The sequence below is a fragment of the Mesoplodon bidens genome (assembly GCF_964165515.1).
Source record: "Mesoplodon bidens genome assembly, chromosome: 11".
Lineage (NCBI taxonomy): Eukaryota > Metazoa > Chordata > Mammalia > Artiodactyla > Ziphiidae > Mesoplodon > Mesoplodon bidens.
The window spans coordinates 58,031,157-58,057,979 of NC_138167.1; the positions used below are offsets into that span (position 1 = coordinate 58,031,157).

The following is a 26,823-nucleotide window of genomic DNA, read 5'->3' on the forward strand; positions in this document are numbered from 1 at the left end:
AGGGGTGGTGTCCAGAGCCCCGCGGTGCCCACGCGTGCTCTGGGCCTGGTGGGAGCAGTGGTGAGGTGCCGGCCCGGAGGGAGGGAGGCTGGGCCGTGGGCTCTGGCGCCTGGGCGGGGGTGGGGGGTGGTGAGCAGGAGGGTGGGGCCCATGGTCTTGGGTGCTGTCTGCCTGTGGGTCCCATCCTCTGGTGCTGAAGCTCCATCAGATGTTTCCCAAGTTCGTTCCTGCCTCGGGCCTGAGCCCACTTCACCGAGCACTCGGGTCAGACAAGGGTGCAAGAGACGGGCCGGCAGCCAGAGCAGCTGTGTCTGCACTGGGGCCGCCCCAGGGACCCGCCTGCCCAGTGTGCCAGCCTGGGGTCAGCTCCGGGTCAGCTCCTCTCCACACTTGGGGTGCCCTGTTGTGGTTTCAAGCAGATCCTCAGCCCCCGGGGCCAGCACAATGGGGGCGGGGGCGTCCCCAAGCTCTCCAGCCTTTTCCATGCCCCCTTCATGGGACAGTGCCCTCCCAGGCCGGAGGCGCTTACACCTGCCCAGAGGGTGCAGGAGGAGGGCTGGACACAGGTAGGACAGCAAAGGGCCCCAGAGCCACACCTTGGCTTCTGGGTCCAGACAGGGTGCTGGGAGCCGCTGCCCGGAGACGTCTCCCCTGTCCAGGAAGAATGGGAAGGAGCAGAACAGGCCTCCGCCCCCAGCAGAAGCCAGGCCCCAGAGTTACAGGCCATGGGGCGCTGCCCTCTGGGGTGAGGGATGTCTAGGCAAGGGCTCAGCAAAGGGGGGGCAGCCTCTCACATACAGATGGGTGACGGGGGCACTCGGGGTGTCCCCAGGCTTGCGGGAGTTGGGGCTGGCGCCAGCGGCCCTAGGGAGACAAGCACCTGGGATGGCTCCCACCCCTCTGCCAGCCCCGCTGAGCTCGACGACCAGGGCCCCTGACCACTTTCCATCCCCCAACCGCAGGACGGGGGCCTGAGAGACAGGGGGACACCCGGGAGCTGTGGGGGAGGCAGACGGCTCCCTGATCCCACAGGCCCGCAGCCAGCCCTGCTCCAGCAGCCAGCCCCAGGGGAACGCAGTTACCTGAGACCCCAGAGCCTCAAAGTTCCAGGATGTCTCCTTTGGCAGCCTGGAAACCGCAGGGCGTCTGGCCAGTGTGAGCCTGCAGGCGGAAGCTGCGGGCTGCGGGCTGTGCCCGGCCCACTGGGAGGGGGAGCACCTGCCCCAGGGAGCGAACTCACTCCAGACTCTCTCCTGCTTGTCTCCGGGGCTGAGCTGCGGCCAGAGGGCAAGGCGCAGCCACGGGCATCCTGCTAGCCTTGCCCGGCCGCCACTTCCCGCGTCCAGATGCTGGCTGGGCGAGCCCTCGCCTTCCTCTCCCTGACCTGGAGTGCTTACCAGAGCCTGGCCGTCCCCAGGGTTGCGGAATGTGGCCTCTCCTGTTCCCAGGTGAGCCCTGCCCCCCAGGCTCTCCTCTTGTCCTGGTTCCCCTCGGTGGGCACTAGCTGGCCCCATCCCAGCACAGGCCAGGGAAGCCGGCCCGGGGCGGTCGGTGGTGGGTGCCTGGGGGCCTGGGGGCCTGGGATCCCCATGAGGTGGTGGCCTGACCCCCCAGTGCTGCTCTGGGAAACGTCTGCCGGGAGCCTGAGGGGCAGGGGCACTGACGCACCTGTGACCTGTCCCTCTCTGAGGAGCCACGTGGTGGGGGGCAGCCCGAGAGCCCCTCCTGCGTTCACAGACCCCATTAATCATCCAGGGTGGCGTCCGGGCTTGTGTGGATGCTCCGCTAAGGAAACGCCGCGGGTACCAAGCTAATCCTGGGCGGGAAGGAGCAGCAGGGCCGGGATGCGGCTCAGAAGTGGTGGTGTCCCGGAACTTTCACTGTCCCTGGGAGGCGTCCCATCCGGCAGCATCTGCCCGCAGAGTGTGCCCGCATCCCGGGAGGTCCCCCAGTGTGAGACTGGCGGGCCGGCCCGCTGGGACAGGGGCTGGGGAGGACCCGCTATGTGCACTCCTCCAAGTGTGGGCACAGCAGGGACCTGGGGAAATGCACATGAAGCAAGATTAGGTGGTGGTGACTGCTGAGCAGAGAGCAGCCTGGCCGTGCGGGCTCATGGGCCTCTCAGGGGCAGTGGCCGGGCCCCCCGGGGGACACTTGGGGACACCCGGCTCCCAGTCAGGAGGAAAGGCAGCTCCACGAGGTCTGCGAGTGTGTCCAGCAGAGGTTCCAGGGAACTCACGGATAGACAGAGCGGGCTTGGGTGGCCGGGGGTCAGGCTGGGCTCAGATCCGAGGTGCAGGGGCCCATGACGGGGGTGGAGGTCCGTCTGGCTCCTGGTGGGAGCAGGTGGGTGCAGAGGAAACAGCTGGGCCCAGGTGGGAGGGGGTGGTGGCCTGGACCCTCCCCACGGAGATGGAGAACGGGACGGGGCCACTTTGGGGTGTACTTTGGAGGTGGAGCTGGCAGGGCAGGGGACCCTTGACCTTGAGGGAAGGAGAGATCCAAGATGGACCTTAAAGTGTAACTATAGCCCCTGGGCCGATGGAGGAGATGTTTCCTTTGACAGGGTCTGGGGGGCAAGGGTTCAGGAGGAAACTCGTTTTTGAAATATGGGATTTGAGAAGCCCAGTCAGACGTGAGAACTGGCTTTGGCGCAGCTGGGTGTGGGATGGGCCGGCCCCATGTTGAGATGGGCCCGGATGTGGGGAGGGCCGCAAGGAGGGGGAGGGACCCCGGGCAGAAGGAGGACGTCCAGGCTAGGGGAGGGAGGGAGGGAGGGAGGGTCCCCCACCCCGCCGCTGCCCCCCACGGGGAGGGCCAGGCCTGGGCCCCACTTTGCATTTGGCCGTGGAGCTCCAGCCACTGTGGCACCCGGCTGGGGCCGTGGGATTACGGGAGGAGGGGCGGAGGAGCAGGGGACTGAGGAGAGCCCAAGAGGCCCGGAGGCTGCTGGCAGCTGAGGGAGGGGGTCAGAGAGGGGGAGTCACAGCTCGGGAGGAGGGGTCTGAACGGGAGGGGCTCAAGAGGCCCAGGGCGGCGGGTGGGGCTGCTTCTGTTGGGTGAAGCCAGAGGACTGCTGGCACGGCTGGTGCCCCCCGCACCTGCATGTAGACCGTTGCAGCCCATCGTGCCCCCAGGAGGGCTGTTCTGGGCCTTGGCAGGTCTTCAGTCAGAGCAGAGGGTGGGGCGGACAGGAGCAGATGACAGCAGGGTGCCTCAGGGCGGAGTGGAGCTGACGGATGGCCCCTCCTGCAACATGCAGGGCCCCGCCCTCCACACCCAGTGGAGCCACAGGGTCAGGGCCCAGACCCCACCCTCGGGTCCTTCCCCACAGACCCACCCATGCCTGCCCCCCTGGGAAGCCCCGAGAAGCCCGACGGAAAACCCCAGAGGTGGGGAGGGGGAGGGGGGCAACCACTTCTCCCTCCCGGCCCCGCCCCACAAAGGGCCCCAGGGACCCGGGCCAGCCTCTGCCGGATCCCCACCCCCAGCCCCCAAGATGCCAGAGTCCCTGGGCGCCAGAATCCACGGGTGCTCTCTGAACTCGACCTTCGCCCCCGCTGGTCCCCAAGGCGGGAGAGGGGTTGCAGGCACCGAAGGGCCAACTACTAGACCGTGCCCACCCCAGCTCCACCGGAAACCCAGGGGCCACAGCTGCGAGGTCCTCAGGCACAGGGGCAGCAGGAGGTCCCCAGTGGGCGGCCAGTGACCCTGGGCCAGGACGCAGCTGCCCTCCAGCCCCTACCAGCTTGGGAGGGGGACGGGCTCGGGCCACAGGACGGAGGATGCCAGGGTGTGGCTCCAGGCATCTGGGGCTGTGTCAGGGAGTGAGGGTGGACAAGGACCCAAGCCACTGCCCCCTTTGTCCACTCAGGGCTGCGGCCCAGGCCCAGCTGCTGCCCTGCCTTGCTGGGTCTGCCCGGCTCTCTCCACTGGCTCCTGGGCCCACTGCACCAGGATGCCCTGCCCTCTGCCCACCTGCCCAGTCATCTTCTGGGCGCGGCACCCAGGTGGTTGCAGCCCCTTAGTCCAGCAGAGCCCTCCTGCCACCCTGGGCCGGCCCCGGAGTCAGGGTCCTCACCCGTGAGGGCCGTGGGCAGGGCCGCAGGGTCGCCTCCGTGGGGTTTGTGCGTCTGGAGGCCTAAGGGGGCGAGTCGGCGTCTCGGGGAGATGTCGTGGTCAGAAGACAGGGTGGACGCGGGGTGACAGTTAAAAGGCTGGAGCGGAAAGGCACCTGGGTGGAAATGGGCGAATCCCGGAGTCTGGGGCTCGCCCAAGAGTGACACCCACTTACCCGAGATGTTAACATCGGGCGTCACGGGGTAAACCTCAGTGTTATCTTTGCAACTTTTCTATAAATCTAAAATTATTCCAAAATGAAAAGGCTATTTAGAAAGGGGGGTGGAGCTGGAGCTGGACCCACCAGTAGTGCCTGTCCTGCAAACCCCAGGGACAGGAGCAGACCCCCTTCGCCCCTCCACCTCCCCACTTGTGCCGACAGGGTCTCTACCTCGGGCCCCCAGCTGTTGGAGCTCCCTGGGTGCCCCTAGAGGGCCCCCACTGCGGCTGAGCCCGGGCCCAGGGCAGTGACCCTACTGGCTTGTATTCCGCCGCTTCGGGTGCCCGTCCCTGGGCTCCGAGAACCCTGCTTGCCGACCCCATCCTCCCAAGCTTAGCGTGGAGCCCCTCGGCCCACCCACCAAAGTGGGGTCCACGGGCACGGCCCTGGCGCCTTCCCCCACCCACCCTGTCTGAGCCTGGTCCCTGGTCCCTGGTCCCAACCCCTCGGGAAGCTGTCAGTCCAGCAGGAGAGGCAGTGGGCATGGGCTGATCCCTGCCCTCCCCCGGAGATCCCCAGGCCAGACCCAGCGAGGCCACGCCTGGCAGAGTCACAGCTCCCACCCTCCTGACCCTTCAGTTATCTCCCCACACACTTTTCAACAGCTGACATTAAATGTCATTTTCTGACATCGTGCGGCTGCCCCGGCTCAGAATGCAGGCTCCTCCGAGGCCGGGATCTTTGCCCATTTTCTTTTCTTCCTGAAGCCCAGCACCCACCCAGCAAGGGCACAAGGGGGCCGGGGGAGCTTTGGATGCCAGCACGGGAAGTCGGTGCAGTCAGGGGGTGGGGGGCCTGAAGGTGCACAGGGTCCAGGTCACACCGGGGTGGGGCTGGGGGGGGGGACAAGAGGTAGCCAAGCTGACCTCCCACCCCTCTCACTGTTCTGTCCCCAGGGCTTCACCTGCAAGAGCCGCATGAACCGTGAGTACATCTCAGGCCGCGGGGGACTCGCTGCCCTTCTGGTCCTCGGTCACCCTGCCCTCCCGGGAGCCAGGTCTGCCTGGCAGCCAGGGTCTCCCTCCTGTGCAGGAAGAGCTGCCACCACTGCCACTGCCCCTCACCTAGCAGAGCGCCGCCCCCCTTCCCTGCCCACTGCCTGGTGCAGGAGGGCAAGTGCCCCGTCAAGCCCAGCTGTGGGCTTGCTGGATGTGGGAATCGTGCGTTCCTGATTTAATGGAATTTATTGCTTTGCAATAAATTTCTCATATCACACTTTTTCATTTTTTCCCATTGTAAAATGACATCCCATTTTAAAAATAGCTTTATTGTCTTTGCTGACACTATATTTCATTAAAAGGGACATAAGAGATACAAAATATATATGGAGGAAAGTTCAAATAATCCAGCTCCAAAGCCCCCATATAGAAATAAATATTGTTTACATTAGGAAAACATTATTCTAGACATTTTTGTAGGCAAATATACTGTTTGTGGGATAAACAGATAACAAATATTTTATAAAGGTGAAATTACCTTATGCCATGTAAACTAAGTATTTTATTTAATTTGACTTGACTTTAATAGGAAAAACTAAAGAAATGGTTGAACTTTAAATGTTTCTTCACCTCAAGAGGTGTTATTTCCTCGAGGACCCCTGCAAGGTTAAGGAGTGAGATTATGACACAGGCTGCTGAGCCCCGAGCCTGGGACATGCCCCCACCCCAGGCAATATCCCCCGTCACTGGTTTGTCTGACCAGCGGTCAGTGGTTGTGGGGTGTTGAATAGCATCAGGTCGCCTCGGCGGCAGTTCTGTCCCTGGACTCTCCCCAGAGGGTGAGAAGCCCGAGGCCACCCTGGCGTTTTTGCCGAGGGGCCTGCGGGGTTCTCTTCCGCCCCCGAGGCCGTCCCTCGTCCAAGCCGGGCTCTGTGATGCCCATTCTCCCATCTGATCTGACTTCAGTCACCTCCTCCTTCTATCACCTGCTTCCATTCATTTTTCTCTTTCTCAACGGCTTTTGCCATGATTATCTCAACCGTTCCAAGCCAGCAATTTAATTTCCAGCCCCGTCTCCTGATTCCTGTGTCTTCACTGTACTTATTTGTCCTGAAATTGGGTTGTCCGGCTCCTTGACGGGTCCTCGGGTGGCACGGCTCCTCTGAGCCTCCTGCTGTGTGATCCCCTGTCGGATCCCTTGTCTCACTGAAGCTGTGTCCTTGTCACAGTGGAGGTGCCTGAGGCAGAGTCCCCTCTCCCTCCATGACGCTTTCTTCCCTCCCACGTTCTGTGTTCCCTTTCCCCTCCTTTCTTCCATGTCTTTCCTCTCCTCCATCCTTATTTTAATTTTTCCTACACTCCGTCTGTGACAGGCTTTCCGTCCTGGTCACACTTCGGCAGCTCCCTAGAGACCCCTGGTTACTCAGGCTCCCTTCTCATTCTCTTTTGACCGCAGGTCCATGGTGTTTCCCCCACGGAGCTGTGTGTGAGGGCTACGTGTCAGGACAGCCCCGGGCCTGGCTGGGGAGACGGGGAACGGGGAACTCGGCAGGCGGGTCCTGGGGGCTGGGGAGAGGTGTGGGGAGGGGCCCTCGGCTTCTGGGGAGCCCTGGGGCCTCCACAGTCTCGTCCCTCCCCCTCCTTCCCCTGCACGCCAGTCAGAGCGGTGACAATACAGGACACCCACCCGGCCTCCTTCTCTCTGGACTGGGGGGAGAGGGGGCTTGTCAAGAATTCCAAGGCTGAGTCATCCCACTAGCAGGGCTTCTGGGGAGCAGGGTCGCCAGACAAGGATACACCACGGCATCTGGGGTGATGCTCTGGCCTGTGCCCATGTGCTTTGCCTGCTGTGGGGGCCGTTCTCTGGCTTTGTGCCATCTGTGGGTTCTGGCAGTTATGGGGAGGGATTTCGTGAGGCCACAGCTTCCCCACCCCCACTCAGTCTGTGTGTCTCTGATGACCCTGAGACCCGTGTGGTCTCCCCCTGTGCCTGACCCGCCCTGCGCCAGCATGCCCTGGGCCACTGTGTGGAGGTGGTCACCCCGCGTCACAGAGAGGCCTTCCTCTTTCTCAGTCTCAACCTCATGGTGTGAGTCACAGGTTTCAGTTTTGTTGCAGCCATGTTTACAAGCCTCCCCCTTCATGGATTTTGTGGATTTGGGGGGATCTTTTAAGAAAGTCTTCTCAATCCTGAGGTCAGAGAGATTCTCTCCCTGTATTTCTATATTAAAGTTTTGTTTCTCAGATTTAGTCCTTCGATTCATCTAGAATGTATCTCCGTGTATGGTGTGAGGTAGGAACCCAACTGTGATCTTTTGCTACCTGGAAATCTAGCTGTGGCCGCACCACGTACTGGACGCCCCCCACCCCGTCAGATTTCCACGCTGTGTGCACGGTTCCCTGACCCACCCCTATCCCTGAGCAGGGTCACACTGTCTGAGTCCATATGGAGCTCAGCTAGATACTGATTTCTGGTAGGGCAAGCCCCTCTGATTCCTTTCTCTCCTAAATTGTCCTGGGAGATGATGGTGTGGTTGTAGCTTCCCTGAATCCTCAGACCCAAGGGCAAGGAGGATGTAGAACAGAAGTGGGGTCCACGCTCCCAGACCCCAGAGACGAGCACCAGAGCCCCAGGTGGGAGTATCAGCGGGGCCTGTGCATCAGAGAGTGGAGGGGTGTCTGAACCCCACAGACGGTGAGAATCGCTGGGAAGCACACAACCCCCTGAGGGGCTGCCCACCACTGCGGCAGGTGGGTGCAGGGACCCCTTGGGAGACGGCCCTGCACAGAGAAGCTCGGAGTGGCCTCAAGGACAACAGAGGGAAGAAAAGAGCAGCTTCAGGTAGACAAAGGCAAGGGGGGAAAGAGCTACAAAACTGAAAAGCGATCCGCCCCATTTTTAAACACTACCCAAAAGTGACAGCAGAGGGAGCTCGGTACAGTCAGGAAAGCAGAACCAAGTCTGCTGAGAGCTCTGGGAAACTGAAGTCATGTAAATGTGGGCAACGGAAGACTGTCAAGGGCAAGTTGCAGACAAGTTATGATAATTAAAAAGAAAATAAGGAATAGGATAATGTGCCGATAGGCAAAGGAAGTGCACCAGAAGAGCATCCTGAAAACCCACAAGTGTAACATTTCATTTCAAAATGGCCTAGAATATTCAAGAAAATGATACAAGACGTTAAAGAACGATGTGAACAAAAATTAGAAATGTTCAGAAATGAGGTGACTAGAAATAAAGGAAAAAATCATTGTATAAATGAAGACTGCATTGGAAGTAGTGAATAGACCCAATATTAAATGCCTTGAGAGAAATAGCGGGTGAAAAGGAGATGTTTTTAAAAATCAAAAAGCAATGTCCTACTGTATAGCACAGGAAACTATTCAACATTCTGTGATAAATCATAATGGAAAAGAATATTTTAAAAAAAGAATGTGTCTATACGTATAACTGACTCACTTTGCTATTCAGCAGAAATTAACACAACACTGTAAATCAACTATATTTCAACTTAAAAAAAGAATACGAGTAAAATTTGAAAGGAAGAAAATCAAAAAGAAATGTAAAAAGAGATAAAATGATGTGTGAATAATGGTAAATGTTACAGATAGTCAAAGAATGTCCAGAAGGCAGATGATATGAGACCCTAAAGAAAACCAAAGCAGCAGAACAAACACTAAAAACTACAGTTCAAGGAGAACAAACATTTTTTTTCTTGACAGTAGATATTGAAAAGGCAAACCATGAACCCGAGAATACCAGTCCTGGATACCACATCAAAAGTTATTCTAGTAAAATGGCTGGATTTTAAAGGGAAAGAGAAAAATCTTTGGGCCTCCCAGCAAAAAGAGCTGTACAATTTATAATGGAAAGAAAAGTATATCAGACTTTTCAAAGAGTGACATTTTAACGCTAGAAGAAAATGGACAGCAAAACTATAATGCAGCTATGGTGCATATAGACACAATACTGTATTATAATCACCAAACTTACTAAGAGGCTAGATTTTAATTATTCCACAAAAGAAGAAACGATAATTATGTGACTTGATGGGGTGCCTTTGCTACAATGACAATTATTATTACAACATATAAATGCATCAAATCAATACGCTGTACTCCTTCGATTTACACAATGTTATACGTCAAATATGTTTCCATAAAAGAAAACTGACCTTCATGTATAAAGGTACAACAGGCAGGGACTCACGGACTATTGTCTCACGGCCCCTCCTGGGGACTCTCCGGGAGAACAAGCCTCAGGCAGCCAGACTACAGGAGGGTCAGATCAGAAATGGGTGAGACTTTAATACAGGGCTATTTGCAAAACTTAGACTACCTGTGGAAAAGGAGACAGTGTGGTATTCACAGCTGTACACTGATGGTGGAGACAGGGAACAGCTGTAAAAATGGGGAGAGACTGAGAAAAGTCTATGCAAAGGCACGTTTCTGCTGTTTCCAGTCACCCCACTGGTTCATGCTGTGACCCAGACTTGTGTATGGTGTGTGCAGTACAGCAAATGACAGTTAGGACATATTTTCATTCTATCCTCTCCTGTGTTCTTGAGAATCAAGCATGGAAGAAAGGAGATGCAGATGTCATGTAGAAAAGGTGTTGTAAAACCTTTACTCTGAATTGGTAACCTAAGTATGACCTCATGAGGTATTGCTTTAAATACGTTGCAGCTCTGTCCACAGAAAAATCCTAGAAACAATGACCAACTCATAGTCATGAGCCTCCCTAGTGCTGTGGCCTTGAAATACCATTTTTCACCGAAATAAACCAGGCAGGCCTTTGGAGAGAAGTGACTGATTTCCAGTCTGGGGCAGAAAATGTACAAGAAGAGCCTGGGACATCTTGTCATTCCAGATGGAGGAAGCTCTCAAAGACGGTGGTGACAGGTCTGCAGTACATGGAGGCCAGAAGGAGCTCCCACTAACCAAGAGGATATTGTTTGAGCTTCAAGAAAGAATAAACACTGCAATGAGTTGCAGCCCATACTTAAACCCATGCATTCTTAGCAATACTGTTTAAAGAAAAAAAAAGAATTGTTCGTCTCTGTGGATGACAGGGAACCAACTCATCTTGAAGATTGGGTAAATAAAGGGAAGGAATCAAACCTTGATCGTGCCTTTCTTCTACAAATGCTCCCTTGGAACAATTACTCCAGCTAATAAATGGAAGCAAAACAACAGAATTATCATATCACCATTTTGCATCTCCCAGTGAATTGAGCATCCGTGACAGCTGGCATTAAACATGGCCAAGGTCCAGACAGGACACGAAGGCACTCAACACCAGGTCTAGTCCCACCAGAGACTCGACCCTGAGCTCTTCAAATCTTCAATCGGAAGTTTTGATTTTAAGTTTCCTGAAAATTTCAGCAGGCATTTTCCAGTGTGTGTATTTTTCAACACCACCAAGCAATTAACTCAGCTCTGACACCATCTACCTGGAGAGAGCCTCAATTCCCACAGGTGAAGGGCTCCGTCCCACAAGACACCCCCACTTCGAGTGCCAGTCAAAACTCCAGGTGTCACCAGTACTTCTGAGTGACCGGCTATAAATTGGAGACTCCTGTCACCTGCTTCTCAGGTTCAATTAATTTGCTTGAGTGGCTCACAGAACCCAGAGAAACATTTTACCTACTAAATTACCAGTTTATTATCAAAGGATATAAGTCAGGAAAAGCCAGATGGAGGAGAGGCCCAGGGCGAGGCGTGGGGAAGGATGAGGAGCGTCCATGCGCTCTGACTTGTCATTTCTCTGTGTTCATCAACCCAGAAGCTCTCCGAACCTGTCCTTTTGGGTTTTTATGCAGGTTTCATTACATAGGCATGGTTGATTAAATCATTGGCCATTGGTGGTTGAACTCAACCTCCAGCCCCTCTCCCCTCCCCAGAGGTCTGGGGGGTGGGACTGAAAGTTTCAACCCTCTAATCCCATGGTTAGTTCCCCTGGCAACCAGCCCCCATCCTTAGGTGCTTCTAAAAATCACCTCATTAACAAACTAGGTGTGGTTGAAAGAGGTTTGTTATACATAACAAAAGACACCTTTATCACTCATCATTTAGGAAATTCCAAGAGCTTTAGGAGTTCTGTACCAGAAATGGGGACCAAGACCAAATATATATTTCTTAATATAAATCACAATATCACACATTTTGCTTGGAATTGCATTGAATTTATTGACCAATTTGAGTCAGAAATGACATCTTACCTGAGGTGAGTCTTCTGACCATGAACATGGTATGCCTTTCCATCTTTGAGGAAGTTAGGTCTTCCTCAAAGTATCTATGCCCTTCAGAGGTTGAAGGATCCATGAATGGTTTCCTTATTTTATTACATTTTCTAGTTGGTGTTTGTTGGTGTAAAGCAATGCTAGTTTTGTGTATTAATCTTGTATCCACACATTTGTTATACTTTCTTTGTTATTTCTAGTAGATTTCCCACTGAGTCTCTTAAGTTTTTGTATATACATAATCACATACTCTGCAAATAATAACAGTTTATAACCTACATTTGTTTTTGTCCTTATGGAAGTGGCTCAAATCTCCAGGACAATGTTGAATGGGGAACAATTGTCTTAGTCCTGATATTAAATAGAAATGATTCCCAAAAATGTACCATTAAGTATTAGGTTTATTGGGCGTTTGGAGGAGATGCACTCCATCTAGACAAGGAAGTGTCTTTCTTTTCCTAGTTTGATAAACCTTCTTTCATCATGAGTAGGTGTTAAATTTTATGAAAATTTTCTGTGTCTATAAAGATACTCATACAATTTTCCTGCTTTAATTTTTTTAATGAGGTGATAGATTGTCTAATGTTGACCACACCTGCAGTCCTAAAACAACTCCTATCTGGTCATGTTTAATATATTATTAAATCAATTTGCTAAAATTTTATTTAGGATTTTGCAACTATATTCGTAAGTGGGGTCAGCTTATACTTTTACTTTTGTGTAAGCCTTAGAAAATTTAACCATCATCTCAGATATTGCCTCTGCCCCATCCTCTCCTTTCCTTCTGGAACCTCGATGGACACATCTCAGGCATTTCGCGTCTTTCTTCGTATTTCTCACTCTCCCTTCTGCGTTTTCCATCCTTTATCTCTTTGCTGACTTCTGTATTATTCACTGTGATCTTTCTCCCACTAATTCTCTCTTCAGTGATGTCCAACCTGCTCTCCAAACCATGTATTGCATTTTAAATTTATGTTTCTGTGGATTTTGTTTCTAGAAATTCTATTTGTTTCTTTCAAATGTGCTAGGCCCCTCTTTATAGTTTTTCCCCCTGCACATACTTTCAAGCTTGTCCTTTTAGCAGGTTGGTCTGCAGTCTGTGTCCGACCTGTTGTAGCACTCCGTGGACCCGTCCATGGCATGTCTCTGCTGGTTCTATCTCTTGGTGCTTTGTTTCCCCAGCCAGTTTGTTTAGCCCTAAATATATCTGCTCCAGGGAATTCCCTGGCGGTCCAGTGGTTAGGGCTCCATACTTTCACTGCCGAGCGCCCAGGTTTGATCCCTGGTTGGGGAACTAAAATCCCACAAGCCACGGTGTGTGGCCAAAAAAAAAAAAATGTCTGCTCCATGCCCCTGAGAAATGATGCCTTCCCCACAGCCTAGGATGTAGGCGCCTTCCCCCAGACCAGGTTCCCCTTTGTTTCTGAGTGGCACCCAGGAGTGACATGTGACTATCAGGACCATTTCTAACTAAGTCATAGATTGAAGTTTCTTGGATCTTCCTGGGGGTGCAGACCAGGGCTGGGACCCGGCACCCAGGCCCACAGAGGCTGTGGGTTCTTCAGGAAGCTCCACTGCCCCTGCCCTCCCACTACACCCCAGGATTCGGGGAGGGGGCAGTTTTCTCCTGATTCCCCTCACCGTGACGGGGCAGCCCTGGGATCCCCTGGTCTGGGCCACACACTTGGAGCCCTCAGCGTCCGGGCTGGGAGACACCCAGGAACGCGGCTTCCTGTGCTCTGCGTCCCTCTGCCCTTCCTCAGGGTTTATACTGATGATCCTGATTCTCTATCGGCTCTCACAGGTTGTTTTTTTTTTTTTTTTTTTTGCGGTACGCGGGCCTCTCACTGCTGTGGCCTCTCCCGTTGCGGAGCACAGGCTCCGGACGCGCAGGCTCAGCGGCCATGGCTCACGGGCCCAGCCGCTCCGCGGCATGTGGGATCTTCCCAGACCGGGGCACGAACCCGTGTCCCCTGCATCGGCAGGCGGACTCTCAATCACCGCACCCCCAGGGAAGCCCTCTCACAGGTTTTTAAGAAGTTTTTTTACATGTATGTTTTTTCTCCAGCATTGTTAGTTGTTTTCAGTAGAATTGGTCCAAACAGCATGGGCTACCGTAGGGTGGGAAATGGAACTCACAACTTGTTTTTAAACAGAAAGGAGTCCTTCTTTCTCCTGCTGCCCTCCCAGCATGAATTTAAATTCACCACCGTGTTCTACCCATTCCTGTGTTCACTGTTCCTTTCGTAACCCACTTCTTCCTTTTGAGTTCCTATTTCTCCTTTTTAAAATACAGCTGTCAGGTCTTCTTTTAGGAGGCCTCTGTGATAGTTCTAAATCTCTAAATAAGACCAAATATATTTACTTCTCCATAAGTATTTATGATGAGTTTTGGGTTCACAATTCTTTTCACACAGTAACAATGAATTATTTTCCCATTTTGAACCACAAATAATTTAGTGTTTCTGCTTCACTTTTTTTTTTTTTTTTGGCCACACTGCATGGCTTGCAGGATCCTAGTTCCCCAGGGATTGTACCCCAGCCCCTGCAGTGGAAGTGCGGAGTGCTAACCACTGGACAGCCAGGGAAGTCCCCTGCCTCACTTTCTTCTATATACTCTCTCCTGTTTTGTGAGCTTAATTTGGGACAAGAGCCTGTTCTTATTTTTATTCATTTATTTACAACAAGCGACTTCTCCTTTGCACCCATTATACTTAACTATGTATTTCATCATTTCCCATGGTCACCATGCTCTTCTATGGCTCTACCTTTTTTTTTTCTGGCTTTGATCCTTTCCTTGCTTGGCTGGAATAGGTCTTTGTTTTTTTCTAGAAAAGGTCAAAAGTTGCAGACTTCTCATTTTCTGCATAGCGGAGGAAGTTTTCACACACATGAAGGACAACTTAGTTGGAGAGAGAATTCTAAAGCACAATCGCTTCTTTTGAGAAGGCTGCACACCAAGCTCTAAGGATGACCCTCAGAGCAAGGAAGAGTCAGGCTTGGGGACACAGTCCTCCTCAGCCCCCACGTTACGTGACTAACCCACCGGGCTTGACCACTAACCCCTGTGGCCAGACAGGGACTCAGCTGCCTCCTGCAGGTGGCCTCTCCTCCGATTCCAGCCACTGCCCTGGGGTGCTGTCCCCCTCTGAGTCATCCATCTGACTCCACACCTTAGGTATGTCAGCTCCAAGATGACAGTGGGCGAAGGATGCAGTTGGGGGCCAGGCTGGGGGCAGGCCATCATTTAGATCTTCCACTAACGGGGAAGATTTTATCACCAACACTGTTTAGAACTGCCAGCGCATGTTGACAAAAAAAAGGCAGACCAACTACTCGCTGGTTTTATTATTTTTTAAACCTCCATCAGTCTGGGGGGAGGATGGTGGAAGCCTGCGGCCCCCTCCCCCAGTCTACCCTCCTGAGTTGAGGACAGGCATGCACCCATTTTATATTGCGTTGTTGGTTTCCTTACAATTGAATTTGGAAAGTTCTTTATAGATTCTGAACACAAGTTCCTTAGCAGGTGCATGATTTGCGAATAGTTCCCCCCAGTCTCTGGCTTATCTTTTCACTCCTTACCAGGGTCTTTCAAAGAGCAGAAGTTTTAACGTTTGATGAAATCCAATTTATTCATTTTTTTCTCTTATGGGTCACGGTTTCAGTGTTGTACCTAAGAATTTTTTACCTTACCTAAGGTCACAGAGATTTTTATTGAATAAAAATGTGTTTTCTTTTAAAAGTTTTATAGTTTTAGGTTTTACATTGAGGTTGACAGTCCATTTTAGGTGAACTTTGTATGTTGTGAAAGGTGTGGAGTGAAGCGCATTGTTTTGCCTGGGGACACCCAGTTGATCCAGCACCATTTGCTGAAAAGACTACCCTTTTCCCGCTGAGTTCCCAGCATGTTTGCTGAGAATCAGTTATGCATGTGTGGGCAGGGATAGGATGCTAGGCTGGTGGGGTTTGTTTCTCAGTCCTGGAGGATCTTTGTCCCCATCATCTTCTCACGTGCGTTGCTCCCAAAAGAATTCTGCACCTTCCTTACCTCGGTTCCTCTGTACATCACATGTCTTTTTTCCTCTGGTGGCTTTTACAGTTTTCTCTTTACCACTGGCTTTGAGCAAACTGATCCTGGTGTGCCTTACAATTTCTTCATATTTCTTATCATTCATCAGGCTTCTTGGATCTGTGAGTTTATAGTTCTCACCAAGTTTGAAAATTTTCTATCATTTTTTCAAGTGTTTTTCATTCCCCCATTCCTTCTGGGACCCTAACCACACATACATTAGGTCACTTGAAGTTGTCCTACAGCTCCCCAATGCTCTGTTCTATTATTTTGTCACCACCACCTTCACCATCATCATCACCATCATCACCACTGTTACCACCATCATTATCACCTCATCATCACCATCACCATCATCACCATCATCACCATCATCACCATCACCATCATCACCATCACCATCACCATCATCATCACCATCATCAGCATCACCATCATCACCATCACCACCATCATCACCATCATCACCATCACCATCATCACCACCATCACCATCATCACCATCATCATGACCATCATGACCATCATGACCATCATCATCATCATCATGACCATCATCATCATCACCATCACCATCATAACCATCATCACCATCACCATCATCACCATCACCATCACCATCATCATCAACACACCTTCACCATCACCACAATCCCTCTCCCTCTACTTTTGGATGTTTTCTATTGCTATGTCAAGTTCTCCAGTGTTTTTTCTTTCCAATGGCTAATCTGTTATTAAACCAGCTGTTGTATTTTTCATCTCAGGCACTGTAGTTTTCATCCCTAAAAGTTGGATTTGGGTTTTTTTTTTTAATATCTTTCAGGTCTACAATTAACTTTTTGGACATGTGGAATACAGTTATAGTAACTGTTTTAATGTTCTTGTCTACTAATTCTAATATCTCTGTCAGTTTTATTTGATTTTTCTCCTCATTCTGGGTTATGTTTTCCTGACTTGTAATTTTCTATTATATGGCAGACATGGTGATTTTTACCTGTTGTGTGCCGGATGTATACTTTTATCCATACAAATATTCTTGAGCCATTTCTGAAATACAGTTAAGTTACTTAGAAACAGGTTAACCTTTTGGGTTTCAAGATGTGTTAGGCAAGGCCTGAGCAGTGCTCCCTCTAAGGCTAGTTATTCTCCTACAGAAGCAAGACCCTTGCATACAGTGTACCTGGGGCCCCGTGAATCACGAAGTCCCCAGTCTGGCTGGGAATGGGGACAGTCCTGGCCCCGGGCGCGGACAGGACGCTGTCCCCCAAACCCCTTGGGCTTCTCCTCTCCCTGCAGCCCCCCACGTCCACGCGCTCCTCCGTTCCCCGCCGAACACGCATTCCCCTGTTCTCTCTGCATCCTCCTCCTCTTGCGCTCATCCTGCAAACTCTGGCCACTTCCGTCTGCCCCATTTCTCCACTTCGGGAGGGTGTCAGGGGTCCCAAACACCCCCGCCCTCTGCCACCGCCTGGAAACGCTCTCAAGACAGCAGGGCACTCGTTGGGCTCTGGTTTCCAGGCTGCTTCAGGCTTGAGGGAAAATCTGATCCCTGTGACTCCATCCTGGCCACAGCGGGATCCACAGTGCTGGGTTTCTTTCCCGGGAACATTCCAGACCTCGTAGTTCCTGCTGCCTCTTTGAGTTGTTTCTGATACGGTCCAGTCGGGGCTCTGCTGAGTGACGGCCAGCGCGTCCGTCCGTGTCTCAGCCGCGGTGCCTCTGCCCCTCCTTCTCCAAGGTCTCAGTGGTCAGCCACCGTGGTCCGTGGGGATCCCTCATTCCTGCTCCACTTTCTCTGCAGCAAGGAAGCCTTTGCTGCGCCCTCGGCCTCTGCTTCCCCCCCATCACGTGCATTTAACAGTTCCACCCGTGTCCCTTCTCCTCCGGCGTTTTCGTCCTTTACTTCCCCTTGACTGTCAGCCCAAGAAGCTGGTCTTCCTGATATGCTCCCGGCATTTGCCAGGGGCCCGGGCCCCCTGGAGGCACCACTGAACACACACACCTCCCCTTCCTGGGCGCACTGTCCTGCCCGGGGTTACTCCCCAGTCTGACACGTCACCAGGCGTGAACGCCATGGCCCTGAGTGCAGCAGAAAACCTGGGCTGCCAACTCCATGTGGCGCGGGGCTCCCTGGGGTGTGGTGGCTCCCGTGGAACCAACCCCCCTCCCCGAACTTGAAGCGTCCGCCTGCAAATCTGGCAGAGCCAAGGCCAAAAATACTGCTCAGCCCCAGCGCCTGAACGTGAGAGCCCAGCTCCCTGCACAGCACTTGGTCCGGCCACAGTTTCCGGTGCCCTGACGGAGGTCGTCGGGGCCAGGCCCACCTGGGCCAGTGCAGCGGCCTGCCGGCAGTCAGGGCCTTAGGCGGCAGTGCCCTTGAGGTCAGGCCCCACGTGCCCCCAGCAGACCTTTGCTGTCACCCATCTTTGTTGTCCGTGGGGCCTGCCAGCTTGCCGAGGGGGGCTCCTCTGCCCCCTTGCTGGCCAGGTGGGGGCCCACTCCTGGCGCCCAGCGGCCATCTCTGAGCGTGGCTCAGGGTGGCCCACCACTCACCGGGGGCCTGGTTCCCTGACTGCACTGGGGCAAGTAGGGAGGACCCTCCCCCCGACTGTGCAGCCCCAGAGCCCCCCTCCCCCACCCCCACCCAACCACCCAAAGAGCCTTACCCAGGCCCTGGGAACTGTGGTACTCACCCTCCTTCTCCCCTCCCCAGGAAATATTTTCAACAGCTTCTGCCGCGAGCCCCCCACGTCCATGTCCGGGTCCGTCCTGGAGGCCCTGACCCTCTCCACTGCCATGAAGTGTGCCCCCCGCGACGGCTGCTCCCTGTTCCTGAGCATCAATGCCTCTCTCACGCTGCATGGTGACCGTGATGGTGGTGACACCCAGGAAGTGGGGTGGTGGGCTCAGGGCTCCTTTAATCCCCGTCACAACCCGGGGGTGGGGTGGGCCAGGGAGACCCTGCTAACTGCCCTTCACAAAGGAGGGGAGGGAAGGGCTCTGACAGCCCTGCCGGCCCCTCCCTCCACACAGAGGGCCTGCGAGGCCTGGAGGCCTGCTCCATGAGCCTGGACACCCAGGAGACACAGTGCCAGAGCGTGCGGGTCCCCAGGGCCTCCCGCCGGCTGCAGGTGGGGCAGCAGGTGAGACCAGGCTCTGACCCGGACTTGCGGGTCCAGCCCCAAGCCGGTGCCGGGCAGGTGCACCTGTCCCCTGGCCTGCTCCCGGCTGCCCTCCCCTCTTGGCCACCTGATCCATAGACCGTCCTGGGGCTCTGCCACCCAAGGCCCAAGGAATGGGTGCCCCTCCTCCTCTGCCCCAGACCCTGGGTTCCAGCTGTGTGGCGTGGAACTGGCCTGGCCAGGGATGGGTGGACAGAGGTCCCAGCTCCACCAGTTCCCACCCGTCCCTGCCCAGCTCCAGGTGCACTTTGACTGCTTTGAGGTGAGCGTGGCCCAGAGCCTCTACGTCACCCTGAGGACTGTCCCCCACTTCTGCGGGGTCCAGCTGGGCCAGCGGTACCATGTGGAAGGTGGGCCTGCGTGGGCACAGCTGCCATCCAGCTTCCAGGGACTGATTCAGGGCGGGACTCCCCCTGGGCAGGGGGCAGGGCCCCACGCTGGACAGCTCCCAGCACGTGCATTTGGCTTAATTCAGCGTCTCCATTTCCCTGGAGAGGAAGGCCTTCTGGAAACCACATGGGCAGAGGCCCAGGTGGGGGGCGGCCCCTGGTACAGAGCGGGCTGGGCCCAACGCTGCCTCTGTCATTCGCAGACTGCGCAGACGAGGACGTAGGGAGGAACGTGCCCGACTGCTTTGGTGAGGCCCCCTCCCCAGGTGGGACCTGGGACCCATGGCTCCTGGGAAGGCTCTTAGGTGGTGGCAGGCACCCACGGGCCTCCCACTGGGATCTTCTGCCCTCCCCACTCGGGAAATCATGATGGGTCCTCAGGTCGGCGACTCCCAAAACACCTGGGTCTGGCAGGGGTCACCACTTGGAGGCTGTCAGCACAGGTGGAGCCCTGTGCCTGGTGACCTCTGGCCCCAGCGTGACCTCACCTGCTGCCCTTCTACAGCTGGGAAGCTCTCCTACTCGGTGGACCGCAGCCGCAAGGTCGTTCTGGTACAGGTGCCAGAGTCAGGGGGCCCTGACTACTACGTGCGGCTCTGCCTCAAGTGGTTCACCTGCGAGGACGCAGGCGCCCCAGTGCGAGTGAGCCCCGGCCCCACCCCCGGCCCCCGCCCCGCCCATGCTGGACCAGGCCCCGCCCCCGCCCCGCCTCTGATCCTCGCTTGCCCCCGCCCACGGTGCCTTCACTCCCCTGCAGGTGACAGCGAACAGGGTCTCCCGGAGGGTCTCTCTGCCCTACAAGCAAGAGTTGTCGTGCCTGTGCCTTGAGGTCAGTAAGGATGTGGCCTTGACAGACTGGAGTGGACAAAAGGATGGGCAGACCCTGCGCTGACCCCAGTCCCTCCCACAGGGCTGGTCTGCAACGCCTGACGCCGTGCGGATCCAGACCTGCCCCTTCGAAGATGGCAAGTGCCCTGTGGTGCCAGGGGAAAGGAGGGGTGAGCGAGGAGAGAAGGGTGGGAGATGGGCGGGTCAGAGGTGCCCAGCAGGGTAGGGGCTGGCCTGTCCAGCTGGGACGGCTGACTCGAGGCGGGGTGAGACGGGGCGGGGGGGCAGGCCCAGCCTCAGCCCTTGAGCCTGCTTCGGACGGCAAGCAGCCGAAAGTGTGTTCCAGGCAAGCCCTCCAAGGTGGCAGAGGCTGTGCGTGGACGTGAGCGTGCATGAGTGTGTGTCGGCCGGTGTACAAGCACGCACATGTCACAGCCAGGCCACCTGGAAGAGCCAAGGCTGCCGGGAGGGTCTCCCGGAGGGGTGCGGGGTGCTCTTGGCTCTGCTCAGGGACACAGCTCACACACACAGACTCGGGTCAGGGCCCAGAGACCCTGAGAGAAGGCACCTGAGTCCTGGACCCAGCCCGATGGTTACTCTAGCAGGTGCTCAGTCCCGTGGCCCATTGGCAGCTGGGTAGCGCCAGCTGATGCCAGCCCTGGGGGAGGGTCCCTGCAGACACGGAGACACTGTGGGACGCCATCCACTACCACCCGGGGAGCCAGGAGCTGAGCTGGGAGCCTGCCTGTCCCATGAGTGGCCGTGTGAGTCTGTGCTGGCGCCCAGGGCCAGGGCCCCAATGCCTGGAGCTGGAGCACTCCGGCCGGCCCGCACACAGCAGGGTGAGTGCCCCCCAGGCAGGGATGGGGTGGGGATGGGCGGCCAGGGCCCTGACCTTAGCGCCCCTCAGGTGCAGTACCCTCTTGTGGACACCCAGCCCCAGCTCTGCGTGAAGGTGAGTGGGCCGGTCCGCAGCCCGCCTCGCGCACTACCAGGGCTTGGGGAGGGGGCCCAGGAGCCAGGGGAGGGGCCCAGGGCATTGGGGCAAGGGACCTGCAGCCACATGTCCCCCTGTGCCTTGCCAAGCCCTGGGGTCCAGCTACTCAGTGGCCCCTCTGACCACCTCCTGGTCCAATGGGGGCGGGGCGGGGGGAGTGTAACCAGTCCCAGAGGGCCACGAAGGAGGCCCGCCTGTCCCGGCCCCCCCTCACCCCCAGTCCCTGCACACACGGCCACACCCCGTCCCTCGGCCTCCCTGCAGTTCTCCACGAGCCTGGGCTTCCTGGTGAGGTGCCCTTTTGAGCAGCCGCGCTTCCCAGGTGAGCCCTCTGCGGGGCGGGAGGGAGGCCGGCTGGGGCCTTCACAGGGTGGCCACAGCAAAGAAGGCCCTTTGCTTGTGTAAATGCCTCTTGGTCCGGGGGCAAGACGACAGGGTGCTGGTCACTTGTGGGGTGGCGTGCTGGGCCTCACCCCTGCCCCCCGCAGCCTGGAAGATGACCGTCCAGCTGGCACACACTCCGGGCCACCTCCGGGTGACCTTCTTCTCGCCCAGCCCTGCCCGCTTCCAGGTGTGCCTGTGTCACCGAGGGAAGACGGGGCCCCCCGTGTGCCACCGGGTGCTCCAGGCCACCCCCATCCCTGAGGTGAGCTGGGTGTGGTGGGCACCGTCTTGGGGACCTGTGGGAGGGCCGTGCTGACCCCTTCACTTCCCCACAGTCCCCAAGCCAGTCCTGGCGGGGAGGGTGCTGAGAGGGCTGACTCGAGGCCTCCACAGGGACGCAGAGGAGCCTGGTCTGCACCCCCGCTGCCTGTGACCTACCCCTCCCCCGCCCAGGGTGACCCCACAGAGGAGCCTGCGGTGGCCTTTGTGGACATTCCCGGGGACCAGGCCTGTGCACCCGGCACCTGCATCCAGGTGGGTGGTGCTGTCCTGCCCACCTCCTCCACTCCCAGACCTCAGGGGAGCCCCCGCCTCCCCAGAGCTGCCCCGGGGGCACCTCCAGCCACCCAGTCCCTCCAGCCCGTGCCTCTGGGGAATGTGGGCGGGGTGCAGGGAGTGGCTGCAGGCTGTGCTGACCCACTCTTGCTGCCTCCGACCCCCCCGGCCTGCAGGGCAGGAGGACCGACATCCAGTTCTCCGCCCCCCAGCAGCTGTGCGACCTCCAGTGCGGTGAGCGCCGGGGCCAGGCCTCAGCCAGAGGGGGCAGGGAGGACAGGCCATCGCGGGGCAGCAAGAGGCCAAGGGCTGGACCCCAGACTGGCCCCTGGGGTCCCGTCTCCCATGTCGGAGTGGGGGCGGGGCGCACGGCACAGGAGACTGGGGCTCGACAGGGGACAGAGGGGCCACCCGCCTCGGAGTCAGGCCAGGCCAGCCCGGTCCCACCCTGACTTGGGCAGTCAAGCCCCCCCCAGGGCCTCCAAGCGCCCAGCCGGGTCCCACGGTGTCAGGTGCGCTGCGTCCTCCTCCCTGAGTGCTCCGACCCCAATCAGGGCTCTGATTCCAATGTGCAAGAACTCAATGTCCCCAGCCCACCCATCGCCCAGCCAGCCACCGAGGTCCAGACTACTGGGCCTCAGGCCCGGCAGGAAACAGAGCTAAGCCTAACACTGCAGGGCCTGGGTGTGGCCCAGCAGGGTGGCTCCTGCGGGTGGGGGGGAGGTGGGAGGGGTGACACCAGCACAGGGTGAGTGACGAGCAGGCACAGCCACCTGCAAGCACAGAACCTCTCCTGGTAGCTGTGGAGAGTGGACCCCCTTGTCACAGGGGAGCATTCCGGCGCCCAGGGCTCTCCCGGCCCTTTCCGCAGATGGGCAGCTGGGCAGGTCTTGAATGGCCTCTGAACTCAGCTGAGTCACAGCAATTCCAGGGCAGCCCCGGTCCTGCCCGCCTTCCCCTGGGAAATGCCCCAGGGCCTGCGGAGGCTCCTCACGCCTGTATCCCCCAACTGCCCCCAACTCCCTGCCCCAGCAGAGCTTTTCAGCCGAGTCTGGGTCCCATTCCCCAGCAAAGGTCACCTCCAGCAGATCACAGGTCAAAGGGGTGATGGTCACCCCTAGGGGCCTCGTGTCTGGACTGGGGCTCTAATACCTGCCAGCCAGGTGGCCTGGTCGCTGGCCTGGGGCCACGGCTGGAGCCCCAGTGTTATGCTGGGCGAGTCCCAGAGTCCCAGGGAGCAGTGAGAGTGACTGGGCCCAGCTCAAGTGGTGGGCACCTGGGGGGCATGCTGCCCTTGGGATCTGGGCGGACTCCCCTGGAGACGGGACACATGCCTGCCGCACGGGCGCTGGCTCGGCTGCACTGGGCAGTGAACCCTGAGCGATTGGGGTCTCGGATCCCTCTCCTTCCTTCCACCACACAGGCAGGGCTGGGCTGGGGGTGGCTGCGCCCCCAGACAGGGGTGGCACTGGGCCACCTGAGCCAGCCCCCCGTTCCTTTCTCCCCAGCTGCCACCCAGGGGACAGCAGCCTGAGGCCAGGTGTCTCACCAAGAAGCAAGTGCCAGGGCCTGATTGCTGGGATGTGGTGAGGGGGCAGCTCACGCCTGGGCATACCAAGCCTCTGACTGTGAAGGCTAGGCCTCAGAGCAGGTGGTGGGGCGGGTCTCACCTGGCCCCAGACCGTGGCACCTATGTGCCTCAACTCTCCAGAGGCCTGCGGCTCCCGGGGGCCCTTGGGCCATGCTGGGGCTTCCAGTCAAAGGACCTTCAGCCCCTCTGAAGCCCCTGAATGGGGTCCAAGAGAACGGCTGGGTGGGATGCGCCCTTCCCCAGATGGCCCAGCCCCTGACCTGCCCCGTCGCAGCGTGGTCCCGGCTCCCTCTGGACAACCGGGGGCCACGGCCTGCACCCCTGGTCCTGAGGACAACGTTCTCTGGAGTGCAGAGTGTGTCCGCACCCCTTCTGTAGTTGGGCAGGTCTGGGGGCCAGGACACACCCACAATGGCTGGGCTCCACATACTGGGTGGCCCCCTGCTGCCCAGGCTGGGCCTTCACCGGCCCCCCAGTGTCCCTCACACGGCTCTCCCTCGACCCTTCAAAGACTCTGCTGAGAGCTCGAGGGAGCCCACGGCCCGAACACCACCCTGCACCAGCCCCCTGCAGAGCTCAGACCACCTTCCACTCCCCAGGCCCCCAGCGAGGCCAGTCCAGTGAGGGCTGGCTGCTTCCATTGGCCTCAGGGGCCACGTGCCAGGATGAGCCATTCTCAGACAGTCACACTCCCTGAGGGCCACTATGTGCCATCTGTGCTCAAGGACCACAGGGGGACCCTTGACCCTGCAGCGTCACTTCCGTGTCCCAGGCCAGGGGTCACCCAGCAGTTGGCCGGCTGGGTCTGCCCTCCCAGGACCCTCCTGCCAGCTCACAAGGACCACCGGGCCACGCCTCCCGAGCTGTGTCTGGAGTCGCCTCCACGAGACCACGGTGCATACAGGCCCCGCCCTGGATGTCAGCTGCGCTGCGTCTGCAGATGGGCCCCTACACCCAGGCCCTGGCTGGGCTGTCCCTCCTTCAGCCGGACACAGGCCACCGGGCCTTCTCCTATCCCTCCCTCAATGGGCCCTGCTGCCCCCAGCCGGCTAGGGGGGCAGGCAAAGCTAGCATGGCCCCCCGCTCAGTAAACACTTGTCCACCTGGCTCGCCTCTTTCCTTGAGGACAGAGATGGGGTCTGCAGGGCAAGGTGGCCCTTAGGGTGGCGATGGGAGGACCACAGGCCTGGGTATGCCTCCTAAAACGAGATGGAGGTCAGGAATGCAGCTGGGGCGAGGGTGGAGCCACGGACACGGGTGGAGCCTGCCGCCCTCCACCACGTACAGCCCAGCCTGTATTGGAGGACATCCCCAGGCTAGGAACGCCAACAGCCCCACGGCCGCCCCCGTGAGTGGGGGAGAGTAGCGCCCACGGGTGGGTCAGGGCCACCCCACGCCCACTCAGCCCGCAGGCTCGCCCCCTGACGATTGGCAGGGGCTGCACCACCCCTCGAGCCCCAGGCTCCCACTCCCCTACCCCAGCCAGGCCCGGTCCCCTGCCCAAGGGCTGGCGCTTTGGGCTCAAGTGAGTACTCCTTGCGGCCCTCTGGAGACCCCTGTCTTCCCCAGGTGTCCCCTCCCCATCAAGGCACACGGGAACGTGGGGGACCAAGGTCCCAGCTCTGGCTGGGGCCCCCTCTTCCCGTGCCACAAGTTCCTGCTTCCCATGCCTGGACCATCCAGGGGTCCCCTGGTCCATGCACAGAGACCCCAGCCGGGACACAGGGCCACCCCAGGAATCCTTGCTGCCTGGAGGTGGGATGGCAGATTTGCTGGCGGGGGTTGCCGGGAACTGACCAGATGCAGGCTCCCCCAAGACTTCTCAGCAGCCCTGGCCACCCCAGATGGTGGAAACAGAGGCCCACACAGAGGCAACGGCCGTGCTCCTGTCCAGGACTAAGGACGTGCAGGGCTACAGGGCATGGGGAGGGGAGGGACATGCTCTGGTCCCAGCTGCCCACTGTCCAGTGTGTGCCGCCACCAAGTGGTGGTGGCACTCAGCACCCGGTTCTGAGCTGGACCTTACATCCCGCCTCCACGTCAGGATCTGGAACCACACCCAGAGCCCCATGGCCCAGCAGGCCCACTGCCTTGGCCATGGACCAAGTAAGACTGGCCCCCCTGCCTGCCAAGCAGGAAACCCCATCCCCACCCCTGCCCAGGAGAAACGTGCTGATGCACTCAGGCCCCGGATGAGGAATGACTAGGGTCACCCCCGCCAGGGCTCACAGCTTAACTGGGATGAGCCTTCGGACATCTGTGCACCTCATTCATTCACTCATCCATTCCTTAAGCAGATACTGAGCACCCACTGGGTGCCACCCTGTCCCAGTACTAATAACAAACAGCACTGGCCCCGGAGCTGGGGAAATGCCTGGGTCTGCCCTGAACTGCGGGGCTTCTCAGGTCAGGATTTTCATCCCTAAACCCCAGGCAAACAGGGCCATCGGTCACCCTACCTGGAGCTGACCTTTGCATGGGGAAGACAGACCACAAACAGCTGAATATGTAACTTATAATGGGGTGCCCAGTGCCAGTGCGAGAAGAAGGAGGCCAGGAAAGCAAATAGGAAGTGTGGAAGGGGCTGCCATTTAGAAGAGTGTGGTCCCGGCAACATGTGAGTCTGGTTCTAACAGGATGGACAGGTGAGGGGGTGTGGCAGGCAGGTGGGGCCACGGGGTGCCCTGGCTTGGATACAGGGGTATGAGTCAAATAGACCAACGTTCCTCAGTGTCTGGAGGGTGGGGCTCCATGGGCTGGGATGGAAATGTAGCAGCAGGAGCTGGCATTTGCACGTGGTAAGTTTGAGCTGCCTCTATTCGCCAGTGCTTCTGTAGTGCCTTCTGGGTATCACTCCCTCAGTGAACAAAACAGACATAGATCCCTGCCCAAGGCAGAGAAGAGAGGCATAAACATTAAAAAAAAAAAAAAGTAAATTATCTAGGACATAAAAGGTTTATTCAGAAAGAAAAATCAGAGCAGGTTAAAGGGAAGGGGATGGTCTTGGGGGCAGAATGGCAGGCTGGGTCTCACGCCAAGACAGGAAGGAGATGGAGCTGGTGGACAAACAATTAAAACCCAGTGAGTCGGACTTCCCTGGTGGCACAGTGGTTAAGAATCTGCCTGCCAATGCGAGGGACACGGGTTGGAGCCCTGGTCCAGGAAGATCCCACACGCCACGGAGCAACTAAGACCGTGCGCCACAGCTACTGAGCCTGCGCTCTAGAGCCTGCAAGCCACAACTACTGAGCCCACGAGTCACAACTACTGAAGCCCACGTGCCTAGAGCCCGTGCTCCGCAACAAGAGA

General features: G+C 57.1%; 1 protein-coding gene across 1 annotated transcript; it reads left to right on the forward strand.

Moving 5' to 3' along the window:
- Positions 1–1,346: 1,346 nt before the first annotated feature.
- On the forward strand, positions 1,347–24,559 carry IL17REL (interleukin 17 receptor E like; the record flags this gene model as incomplete). Its single annotated transcript, XM_081250235.1, has 18 exons — positions 1,347–1,448; positions 3,335–3,563; positions 3,875–4,083; positions 4,502–4,540; positions 5,236–5,263; positions 18,302–18,451; positions 18,622–18,731; positions 19,006–19,120; positions 19,363–19,407; positions 19,665–19,801; positions 19,917–19,988; positions 20,070–20,157; positions 20,666–20,829; positions 20,898–20,942; positions 21,249–21,306; positions 21,473–21,630; positions 21,762–21,902; positions 22,100–24,559. The coding sequence occupies 18 exons, from the start codon at positions 1,347–1,349 to the stop codon at positions 22,373–22,375; spliced, it is 2,166 nt and encodes a 721-aa protein (XP_081106361.1). The 3' UTR covers positions 22,376–24,559.
- Between the last annotated feature and the right edge of the window lie 2,264 nt (positions 24,560–26,823).